The sequence below is a fragment of the Callorhinus ursinus genome, unplaced genomic scaffold (genome assembly GCF_003265705.2).
Source record: "Callorhinus ursinus isolate GAN/ISIS: 27379988/994484 unplaced genomic scaffold, GSC_fseal_2.0 scaffold1061, whole genome shotgun sequence".
Classification (NCBI taxonomy): domain Eukaryota; kingdom Metazoa; phylum Chordata; class Mammalia; order Carnivora; family Otariidae; genus Callorhinus; species Callorhinus ursinus.
In genome coordinates this window covers 183-12,048 of record NW_027398116.1, presented here as the reverse complement: position 1 = coordinate 12,048, position 11,866 = coordinate 183, and the positions used below count along the sequence as shown (strand labels likewise).

Genomic DNA, 11,866 nt, shown 5'->3' with positions numbered 1-11,866 from the left:
TGGGCTTTCTATCCATTTTAATTGATTTATTTTTAGGGTTAGGAATGCAAACAAGTCAGTAACTGTACTTGGCATAAAATCAGGAATCTGGCTGAAAAATTTATGAACTATCACATATTCACCAAAAACAAAGATCAGTGACCCTTCTGGTCTTATAAATTCCCAAACCAAAGCACGCACAAATATATATATTTTTTAAACAGCATCCGATCTCAACAAATTGTAAAAGAAGAGAAACTTTTCAATCCCTGAAGTAGAGTTTAAAAATCACTTTTCAGCTAACCTTTAAGACAATGGCTTCTCCCACTATAATTTAACATTTGGATCCATCTGCCATCCTACTGTTGATAAGTGGCCAGATGCCAAAGATTTAAAACTGGAACACTTCTTTGTCTTTTAAATGTTTTTCCAAGTAGCTGACAAAGGGTTCTTTGGCAAAATAAAGGCAATCTAACTTATCCAAGCTGAACTTGACAGTACAGTGATCTGGTGTGATCCTGTTGAATTTTTTCTTCTGTAATATATAATTTCCTGTAAAGGATCAGGTCAACTCTCTGGACTAACAGAATGACCAGCGGGTGCTTTGCAGGCCACTCAGCACCAGGCAGATGTGTTCAAATGCTCCACCAACATGGGGGCCCAGCACCCAATCAAACATGCCCATCAACACCCTAACAGCCCAATGGGGTTCCACTCAGGAGCACAGCAGAGCATTTTCCCACAGACAGTGGAGCTACGCCTCACTAGTGGACTCTGGGTGACAGGCCCAAACCCGTGGTGCCCAGCCTCCGTGTCCTTATCGGTAGAAAAGTCTTTCTGAGAATTACGTTCACAAAGTGCTTCAAACGTAGAAATGTTCCCCAAGTGCCAATCTGTCATTGATACTATTTGATGACCATGATCAGTGCCCTTCTGCCCCAGGGCACAGGGCCCCCCCTTCTGCTCCCTGTCCCATCAGGCACACCCACCTGCATGCCGATGATGGCGTAGATGAAGAACAGCATGGCGATGAGCAGACACATGTAGGGCAGGGCCTGTGGAGACAGGCAGAGAGGCAAACATCTCTTCTGAGGCTGCTCCTGGTGCTGCAGACAAGTCACCATAGGAAGGGTAAGTGTTGGCGATCCTGCTGCCGACACCACGGAAGCCACTTATGAAATCCGCAAATGGTTTCAACTCCAGAGATCCCAGGGTATCTAGCACTGCTCCATCATCCAAGAGGTTCAAAATCAAGCACAAAAAGGAGCAATAAACTCTGGACTCCACAGATTACCTGGGAGGGAGGCTTCCACCTTGGCCCAGGGGCGCCTTGAGATATTGGCACATCCCTTTCAGGGAGCACGGTTGTGGAAGGGTGTCCATGACGTGGGGGTGCTTGTGGCCCTGGGCAGTCTCCCACCCTCTGTCTGCTTGGAGACCAGGTGCCCACACGCAGCCTGACAGCAGCTTCCTGCCACTTTGGTGTTTTAACATATGCAAGCAGCTCAGGCCTAGACACATCGTATCACCAGATTCAGTGTTCAGATGAAGAGAAAAGAACACGACATGTTGAATGAGAGCAGCAGTAGGAGAGCACATGCAGGAGGCATGGGGAGCCTGGGGAGAGCTGGCCGCCCTCCCTCCAGGGTTGCCCATCTGCTCTAGGCTGGGCTGAGGCCTTTGGTGGAGAGGCAGGGCTCACTCTTACTTCTAAGGACAGTGACCCCAACCCAGCCCTTGTCTACCTCTTCAGTTCCCACCGGGGCGGCTGAAGACTAGACTGTCTCTGTTGGAGGGCTAGATGTTGGAGCCATGGGGTGGGAGGTCTGGTAGTCACAAGGAGGTGCTGACTGTGGTCCAGATCAGCAAGAAGGCAGGAGTGGACCTTTAGGTGTGACCCTGGAGGGCACACAGTTTGCCTAGATCTCCCTCACCTGCTTGTGCTGGGGAAAGAGAATCTCAGTGGTAGAGGATGGCCAAGAGACCTCCACCCCTGCCCCGTGGGCCCCAGGTTCTCAAATGAGCCAGTCACCTTGGGAGGATGGACACAGAAATGGAAGGGAGAATTTTCTACAGTGCTGGGAAACTCTTTGTACAAGACAATAAAGCAGAGGAACGGGAGGGAGCTTCCAAGGGCCCGGCCTCTAAAGCACCTGCTCACTTGTGTCTGGAGGGGACAAGACTGTGATAACACAGTTATCATTTGCCCAGCCCAAAGCGCTCTGCTCAGGCCACTGGCACAGACGAGAAGGTTTCCTGGAGATATTGGGGAAAATCTAGGCTCTGGGTAAGAAAGAAGGGATGGAAGGCAAGGCAGGGGAAGGCACTGTCCATCCACATAGTGCATAAACACAAAACTCAACAAGTCACCTGCTACATTTAGTTGAGACTCAAGTTCTCACCCCTCCTCCCAGATGTCTTTACTCGGGGCTCCAGTGGGCATTCGGGAGAGGGGTGGGGGTGGCAACAGACAGACAGCTCTAGAGAGCCATGAGGACAGATGGCGACAGCAGCCACAGATACTCCGAACACAGCGTGGCAGGCAGAGGACTCCGTGGCTGTGCCCAGGGCGGGAGCTGCCAGGCAACGCCATGGGAGCGCATGCAGGAGAGCAGGGGGCAGGAAGCACACGGCAGCCTCCCATGGCTATGCATAGTAGCCTCTGGCCTCGGCCTCCTACTCGCCCCCTTGGAGATGGACATAGCTTGCCCCATCCTCCCAGAGTCCATGGTTTCTGTCACACCAGAGAGCACCTACTACATCCCCTACTACTTCAAAGTCAGACCCTTCCTTATTGCCCTCTGCCTCTGCATCAGGAAATGTCTAGAGCACCCCAAAGATGCATCATCGCACCTCTCAATGTGGTAGCTGAATCACCTTGAGGGTACACTGGTCCCTGGCTCCTTTGAGCCCCTTGCTTCCTCATCCACAAGATGGAGACATTAGGACATTGTGCCCAGATGGTGAGGAGTCCGAGATTTAAGGGATTTAAAGGTATGCCGGGCATTGTGAAACATGGCCCCCACAAAGGGGATCAACAGGCCTCAGACCCTGATCGGCATCTCCTGCATCGCAGTACATCACTGTTTCCAGTCAGGGTCAAGCAATTGACCTGTGCACATCTGCTGGGGGTCACAGTCTATGCTGCAACAAACTGCTCTCCTAATCAGCTTTGTTCCCATGGGACAATGATGAAGAAAAGAGCTCTGTATACCCCAATATGCGCAGCATGTCAGGTGATGATGTGTGCTCTGGAGGATGAGGAAGGGCACGGGGAGGGGGGTGCTCTTCCCAAGTGGACGGGAAATGGCCACGAAAAGGCCTGAGTGAGTCAAAAATTTCTGTGGCATCAAATGGCATTTTCTCACAACTCAAGATCTTCTGCTCCACTTGTGAAACACTTTATCGTTAATGTTCATTTTGTAAGAGGAATCTCAAATATTTGCTACTTTATGTGAATTTCCAGTCACAGCTTCAGTTTAATCTGCTCCTGGAATCTTTGCTCTCCTCGCAAACATCCCTGAAGGCCTGGAAGGAATCCCCAGTTCATGCAACCTGCACTCCACACGAGCTCAAGGAGCAAGGGTGCACAAGTGGATCAATGATGCCTGGGTGCAAGAGCCCTGAGCTTCACTGTCCCCGCGAGGCAGACCCTCTTCCCACTCCATCAGGCCTTACACCACCCCTTTTTGAATCATGAAGACAAAATCACCAATCCCCTCCAGCCCTGAGACCCAGAGAGGGTCCCTATGGAAGGGCATGTCCAGGGAGAATGTTACAGGAGATATCGTCAGAGGCCACCAGGGAGAACCAGCCTTGTATGTTTGTACGGTGGGGAAGGGAGCAGAAGGAAGACGGTGCAAGAGAACCCATGGACTCTGTAGGATCATGTCCAAACTCATGTCCTACAAAAATCTCCCCAATTCTGAGCCCGATCCCGAGAAGAAACACTGGGTACTTAGCTGCTTCACTCAGAAGACCCTACACCTCCTCTCTAGACCTAAGGCCAGCTCCTGAATCCAGTGGCTCCTGGGAGGGCCTTCAGAAGCCCCTGCTGGACGCTAGGAGCCGAGAAGAAGAGGCCAGAGGGGATGGTTGTACTGCCAGTCTTTGACCACACCGCTCAGGAAGGGAGTGGTGAGGGGTCACAGGAAATGGAAGGAAGAACAGGAGGAGAGCAAGCAAAGCAAGGAGTTTTAAGAACTGTTGAAAGTCATGAAACCAACCGTTTCCTATATGTGATGTTTTCATGGATGGATATTTGCGTATTATTTACAAATTGGGATGTTTGAGCAGCAGGTGCGCAACATACAGATGGAGACATGGTTTTCGCGTTGTCTGTTGGTTGGATGGCGTGAGTCAGCAGGTAGGTTAAGGTAAATCAAGAACAAAAACAGAAAACAAAAGAGAAAATGAGTCATCAACACAAGCAAAAACTCAAACTTTGAATACCTCACTGGAAAATTTTAGGATTTTAGTAAACTTTGCATATTTGGCTTAAAATGCATCAAATCAAAACATATTTTTGAAATCTGTAGGTTATGCAGACAGGGTGGCATTCATTTGCATTCCAGTTTCTAATGCAAACCCAAAGATGACTCACAGACAATTATTTTTTTTATTTCCAGGCAAAGAAATCAATGTCGGTTTTATGCTTGCTTGGGAATGCTGTCTCTACATGACCCTGGTTAAGACTATTATTCTATTTTGATTAAGTTGGTGGTGGGAACTGACACTCATCATTTGCCTAAGGAAAAAAAAAGTACATTCTCAAAATAACATCTGAAGTGAGTATACAAATGAACAAAAATAAAGACACGACTAATCCACATGACGACTTCCTTTCATCTTTTCCCCTCTCGGCAGGACTGTGTGAAGGACTGATCTCCGAGAGCACCAGCCGACAGGGCACAGCAGAGCTTCCAAGGCAAGCGGCTCCTCAGCCCTCCCACCGGGCCTGCTAGGCATCGGGGGCCGATGGCAGCACCCATGAAGGGCTTATTTGAAGCAAGGTCTGATACAACCACAAGTCCCCTTGGCCTTGCGTGTCCAACAGCTGAGGGACAAACACTGGGCTACTCCAGCCACCTGCGCTACAGAAGGTCTCTGCCTTTTGTGTCGGCCTCTTTGGAGGTGGAGGTTTCCCTGCAAGACAGCTGGGCGTTGTGCTCTCTGCATGTCTGGCCACCCCCACCCTTGATGCCTGCTCATCAGTCCGCCCTCTTGGGCGAGGAGGCACACACATGAAGAAACCCGCAGAGCTGTGCCCTTGCAGACAGGAGCACAATGTCTGGATCCCTTTATCCAGGGAACAAAGATGCCTTTGTCCAAGGACGACGCCCGTAAGGATCAGCAGCCAGCTTGCTCCTCCCAAAAACCACACTGGTACGAACTATTTCTGGATGAGAAGCACTTGGGCAATGCCACAATACCAATGGTTGGTGTGACAGAATATCCTTGGTTTTTGTGTGAAAATGGCAGCTCAGAACTTTCCCCGCATTATTTGGATTATTAATTTTTCAAACCATAAAACATACCACATACACAAAAGAATATGTATAAATATGTGTACGGATGCACATTTTCAAAGAAAAATCATAAAATGTCCATATATTCATCACCCAGCTTAAAGAAAACAGAATGTTACCATTACTTTTGAAGCCCGTCCTGTCTCCCTTTCTCCTCCCCAGATGTAGTAGCTACCCGTAATTCTTGTTAATAATTGTTTTTCTTTACTATCTTAAGACAAACTCTTAAAATGCGTTATACTTGACTTTTCTTAGCCTTTTTAATGGGACGCTACCGTATGCAGCCTTCGCGGACTTGGGCAAACTTGTGCTGACGGCAAGCAAACTCTGCTTCTGAAAAGCATCCCTCTTGATGTGGAGACCACCACCCTCCAGTGCGTGCGGTACTTCACTACGTTCACGTCCCCTAACAATCAGTGCGTTCCGCTGCTACTGTGAACAAGGTAGCCACGACCCTCTGTGTGAAAGTGTCTCCAGGTCACCTGCCCAGACACCCTCTGGCTTATGTGCGTAAGTCGCTGCAGGCATGCATAAGTCCAGCTTTCTAGGGACTGCCACACTCTTCTGAAAAGGTTGTCCAATAAACACCCCCAGCAGTAGCGTGGAGGTTCTGGCTGTCCCACTCGCTAACCATTGGCATGGCTGGAATTCCTGTTTGACGTTTGACAAACTGGAGGGTGTGAAATGGCATCTCAATATCATTTCACTTTACATTTCTTTAATTACAAATAAGGGTGAGCAGCTTTTCCTATGTTAATTGGTCATTTCTGTTTCTTATTCTTTTAGTAAGATGCCCAATTATGCCTTCAGTTCATTTTTCCATTCGGTTGCTTTTGTTTTTCTTAATGATTCACAGAAAAGCCTTGCACATTCTGCACACTAACCTTTGCTAATGGTTTAGAAAACCTCTCTGCCCTCTGGCCACGCCTTTGTCACTAAATGTTGGTGCATCATAGAACTCAGTAGCTCATTCTTTTCTCTCCTTTATTGATCTCATTCAGTCTCATGGATCTGATATCATCTCATATGCTCATGGTTCCCAATCTTATGACACTGGCATGAATCTCTTCTCCAAACTCCAGGCCCATCTGTCCAATGGCCTGTTGGATGATTCCTTCAGGGAGGCCAACAGGCAACTCAAATCTAACATGTACAAATCGCATCCAGTGCACATGTATAAACAGTCCACAACAAACCTGTTCCACCCACAGTCTTTCCCATTTCAATTAATGATAATCCATGTTCCCAATTGCTCAGACTTTGACACCATTCTTGCTCAACTTTCACAGAGACATGTGGTCCATCTGCAGCTCTACTGGAAAATACATCCGGAATGAAGGTCTCTCACCTTAGACCCTCTGCCGGGCTCCCTATTATGGCATTCAGTGGCACTCATATCCTCACAGGCCCAATACTCAATTGTCAGCATCCACATCTTTTTTTTCCTGAGAATTTTCCAGGCCAAGACATGAGAATTAACATTCTCTGGCCCCCTCTCCCCAGCAGCCTTCAACTAGTAGCTAAGAGCACTTGCTGAAAAATACCCCAGTCACCCCGCCCCTTGCTGGGATAATGGAGGCTCAGGGCTCCCAATGAGGACCCACAGTGGTACCTGGCTTCATAGTACCATGTATTGGCTGCCCCCCTTCCCTGGCCCACTTCCTTGTTCCTCTAGTGTTCCAGGGATCACCTCCCAAATAAATGACTTGCATTGAACTCCTGTCTCGGGGTCTGTTTCTGGGATAATCCAACTAAGCCCTAACTTGCCTAGCTGCTCCTGCTGTGCACTGCACTCTATTCTCAGCCAGAGGTTTGGTCTGAAAAGCCAGATTATGTCACTCCTCTTCCTACCACACTCAAAATAGAGGACACAGTCTCATGACAGGTGGCCCAGTGCCCCAGGCCTTGCACCTTTGCTGCACCTGTCTTCATTAGCTCACTGCTAACACAACATATCATTGGATGATCACTAAAGCCAGGAGGAAAAACTCAAGCCTGTTACATGAAACCATTGGCTCAATATATTGGTGTCACTAGAATCCCACACAGAGACGAGCTGGAAGAGAGTGGTGAGGCAGAGTTCTAGGTGGTGAACCTGAGCAGCCATGGTGCGGATGGAGAAAGAAGTTCTCCATCACCGATCCAATCCTGTGGTATGGATTACAGGACCTTAGGCAAGAGCCAAAGCTTGGCCAGGGCTCCAGAGGGAACAAAGTTTGGGGAAAGACATCCAGATGGGCCTAGGGAATGGATGCGACATGCAGGTCCTTGTATTACACATCAGTGTCCACTACACAGCATCCACAGCTATAGGGGCACTAAAAACCAGGCCTTGAGTTGGTTTACCCAATAGATGACAGCCAGCCTCTATTCTCACCAGCCCCAGTGTTCACATAGTAGATCCATGAATGGAGTGACCATGATGGCTGAGATGAAGGCTGTGCCTGAGCCCAACAGGGGGTCTGATCCAGCCATGACCACTACTAAACACCCAGCCCACTATGAGAAGTCAACAAGGCCTCTACAATGCACCATGCTTTAGGCTGTCAGCCAGCCACTTGGTGGTAATTTGCTTACATGAGAATTCTTTAACCTGGAAATGGCAGTGATTTGTCTCTACTGGGATCACTCATACTCTGGGTGTGGGTTTGTCTTTGCCCATGGAATAGCTTGGCCCACACTAGTAACAGGGATTCACCCATATTGGATTCCACATAACATCGACTCCAAACTGAGCAAGCAGAAGCAGGTACAAAAGGAGCAGGTAACTCGGGATTCACTGGCATATAATATTCAACATCATTCAGGAGGTGGAAACCTCATAAAACACTGAAAAAGCCTCTTAAAGACACAGATTAAATGCTGGCTTGGTGATGTACCTCACAGTGTTTGGATATTGTCCTTCAAGATGAACTGTCAAACAAGAGATGGTACTGGGTGTCCAACTGTCGTACAGATCCAGAAAGCAAGGGGTGGAAGTAGGGGTGGCCCCTCTCACTATCCTCTAGCAACCCAGATCAGACTTTGTTCTCATCATCTCCATAAGTTTAGGTTTTGCAAATCTTGAGGTCCTGGCTCAAGGGGTAGGGAAGGCTTCCACTGTGGAACACCAAAGTCATGGTGGGCCCCTGTCACTTGTGCTCCTCATGCCGTAAGATCAGCAGGCAGAGCAGAGTTTCCAGGCTGGCCAGGGTACTGGATGCTGGGAATGGAGAAGGGCAGAGCCACCATTACATAGGGTAGGAAGAAGTCTATCTGGAAATCAAGTGGTTCACTAGGGCCTTTCTAGTGCTCTATGACCAGTCTTAATTATGACTGTACTACTATGGCAGCCAGAACCACACAAGGGTGTGACAAGCAGGGACCTGGGCTTCATAGTGTGACAGTGTGGGCTGCCTCATCCCGCCCAGCAACCAGAGCGGCAGAACGCTGGCCACCAGTCAGGGGACCCCAAAAGGGGTTAGGAAGAATAAGTTAATGAACATCAACTTAACCCAGACTAGCTCTAGCTGGTTACCAACCATCTTCTCCCACACATCATGACCAGCATCATCCTGAAGAAGGAGGGAAGTGAACCCAGTGTGAGACGTGGGCAGAGCTGAGTGGGGCCAGGGTAACAGCAGACACTCGTGCACTCCAGTGTGGTCCTGTTACCAAGGAGTCTGATATTCCTTCCTCCCCAGTGGTGCCAGAGCCTGCTTTGCCTGCATGTGGGGTGCACTCAGAAGGCCTGGAGGTATCTGACAACTGCAGCCCCCAGGTGCAGCCCTTAGCTGTGGACTAATCCGTACAGGGGCATGAGCTCTGCAGCTCTGAGTGGTGACCACCCTGTTTCCAAGCCCCCGTCGGGGATGACCCATACGCACCCCGGCACTTGGTTCCAGATCCATTTCTGATCCCCCTTCTCTTAGCCGTCCATTTCCCCAAACATCCCTCTCATGGTCTTGCCCGGGAGTGCTTCCTAAGAAATGACTTGTACAAGAACCCCAGCTTAAGTGTCTGCGCCTAGAGAAGTCACCTTAGGACTGAAATGAGATTTTTTGCCATTTAATGCTGACATAATGCATTGTACTCAAAGAATATTGCTTAATGATTCAGATTCCTTGAAATTTGTCAAGACAATTTCATATTTTAGCACTTGGTCAGTTTTTACATATAATCTGTGTATCTTTGATATGAATGAGTATCTCATTTTATTTACACACACACACACACGTAAAACAAAACTAATATTCTAAAATATTCTAAATTCATGTTGGTTTTAGTTCATGTACTTTGGTGCCAAGTTGTTAGATTTGTCGCACAAACACAGATTTAAAAGATTCTAGTCTTCCTGGTCAGTTGTTACAACGAAGCTCCCAGGTGCCTCTCAGACCACCAGACTAGAAGACGTTTTCGAAACCACTTTCTTTTCTGATAGAAAGCATTTCCCAAGACAATCCCCAATCCCCAACTCCACCTCTGGAGAGGAGCCTCCTTCCTTCCAGGGGCTCCTGGGGAACTCTGGCAAGAGAGAAGGGGCTAACACTCAGGACCTGGAGGCGCACTGAGGAGCACTGCCTAGAAGGAAACCATTCTGGGACCCTGCAGGAAGGACAGGAAACACTACTTACCGCAATCTCTGTTAATAAAATATCAGTAATACTTCCCAACACAGTGACAAAGTCAAAGACATTCCAGGCATCTCTGAAATAGTTCTGGAGAGAAAAAAGAGCAGTTACTGCTAGAGGCTGGTAAGGGTTCTGCCAGGCAAGGAGTTGCAGGAAGTACCCCTAATCAAGAAAGGAGCAAAGGGACAGATGGGCCACCCGGGGGGGCACCACAGCTGGGTAAACAAACACCTGTGGGTCTGGGCAGGTGCAGAACTGAGAGCTGTTTGTCCAAAGAGGAGGATCCTGGCCCCGCCTGTCTCCAGGAACTGGCCTGGGGCAGAGCTCAGGCAGCTCAGGGTATTGGAGCAGCCCCTTCCTCAGGAGCCCCCGTAATGTCACATTTGCTCTGGGGGCTTGGGGAATTCCCAGCTCTAAGTTACAAGTCTCTGAAGATCCCCCCTACAGAGAGGGAGCCAGAATGCAGACCACCAAAAGGCCAAGAGGGAGCCAAGGCACCTACCAGCACCCCAAAAGCAATGGTCTTCAGCACGCATTCCATGGAGAACATGGATGTGAACACAATGTTCAGGCATTTCAAAATTAGCTCATATTCGTATGGTGCGTCATAGAACTGCACGGGGAAAAAGTGCCATTGGCTGCAGGTTCGGCTGCCCCATGACACGCCAGCCTTGATCTCCTGCCAGAGCAGAGAGAACTGCACGCCTGCCCAGTGTAGGGATACCCATCCCTGCTCTCCCCATTTTCTCTCAGGACACTCTCACCATCTCAGCCCACAGAGAACCCAGGGCACTGGGCTTCTATAGGCATCCCATGCTGACCAGGACGTGATCAGCTTCAACGATGGTTCCCTCTCTCTCTCTCTCTCACCCCAGCTGGCACCCACTGTCCCCCATGCTGGGCCAACATACCTTCATCATTAGCACCACTGTGTTGAGGGCGATCATGGCCATGATGAAATACTCAAAGGGAGGCGAGACCACAAATGTCCATGTCTTGTACTGGAATGACTGCTTGTCCTGGGGCATGTACCGCGTCAGGGGCTTGGCGCTGATGGCGAAGTCGATGCAAGCCCTCTGCCCGGGGACAAAGGAGCACTGAGAACATGGTGGGGTTGGGGGGAACCCCACACTGCAGCACCCACTGCACCCCACAGCTGTCTCTTCCATCCTCACAGGCAGCCCTGACCAGCCACACTTGGTCTCTTCCTGCCCCTGTGCTGGCCACCAGCTATGCGGGGGTAAGCGAGTCCCATGCGGAAGGGAAATCCAGTGGTTCTGCCCATGCTGCCCATCAGGGGAGCCCAGCAGAGCATCCAATACACACGTGCACATGGGGCAGAAGAGAGAGGCACCCACCTCGTTCTTCTCCAGGCTGCATTCAGACATCACCTTGTCCCCCTGCACCTGGAAGGTGATGATGATCAAGGCCACAAAGATGTTGATGAAGAAGAAGGGGAAGACCACGAAGTAGACCACATAGAAGATGGACAGCTCCATGCGGTAGCCAGGGCTTGGGCCCTGCTCCTCCTAGGTGGCGGCCACAGAGTGTTTCAGGACCCTGCACCAAGGGCAAACACCAAGTGTCAGGGGAACCCCTGAGGAAAGAGCCATGGGAAAGTTAAGACCTGTATCACAGGTGTGGTTTGCATATCTGAGCCCAGAGATGGAAAGAGGAAGGGGATGCTCAACACTGCGGGCCCCAGGCCACTCCCCAGGACCGCAGTCTCCTGAGGTAGACTACCTTCTC

At 49.6% G+C, this 11,866-nt stretch overlaps 1 protein-coding gene across 1 annotated transcript; it reads right to left on the bottom strand.

The window, feature by feature from the left end:
* Window positions 1-968: 968 nt before the first annotated feature.
* On the bottom strand, window positions 969-11,646 carry LOC112819267 (voltage-dependent N-type calcium channel subunit alpha-1B-like; the record flags this gene model as incomplete). The annotated part of the gene is made up of 5 exons (XM_073890585.1): window positions 969-1,034; window positions 10,121-10,204; window positions 10,620-10,730; window positions 11,029-11,193; window positions 11,476-11,646. Coding segments are annotated over 5 exons (597 nt in total), but the record flags the coding sequence as incomplete, so codon positions are not given.
* Window positions 11,647-11,866: the final 220 nt, after the last annotated feature.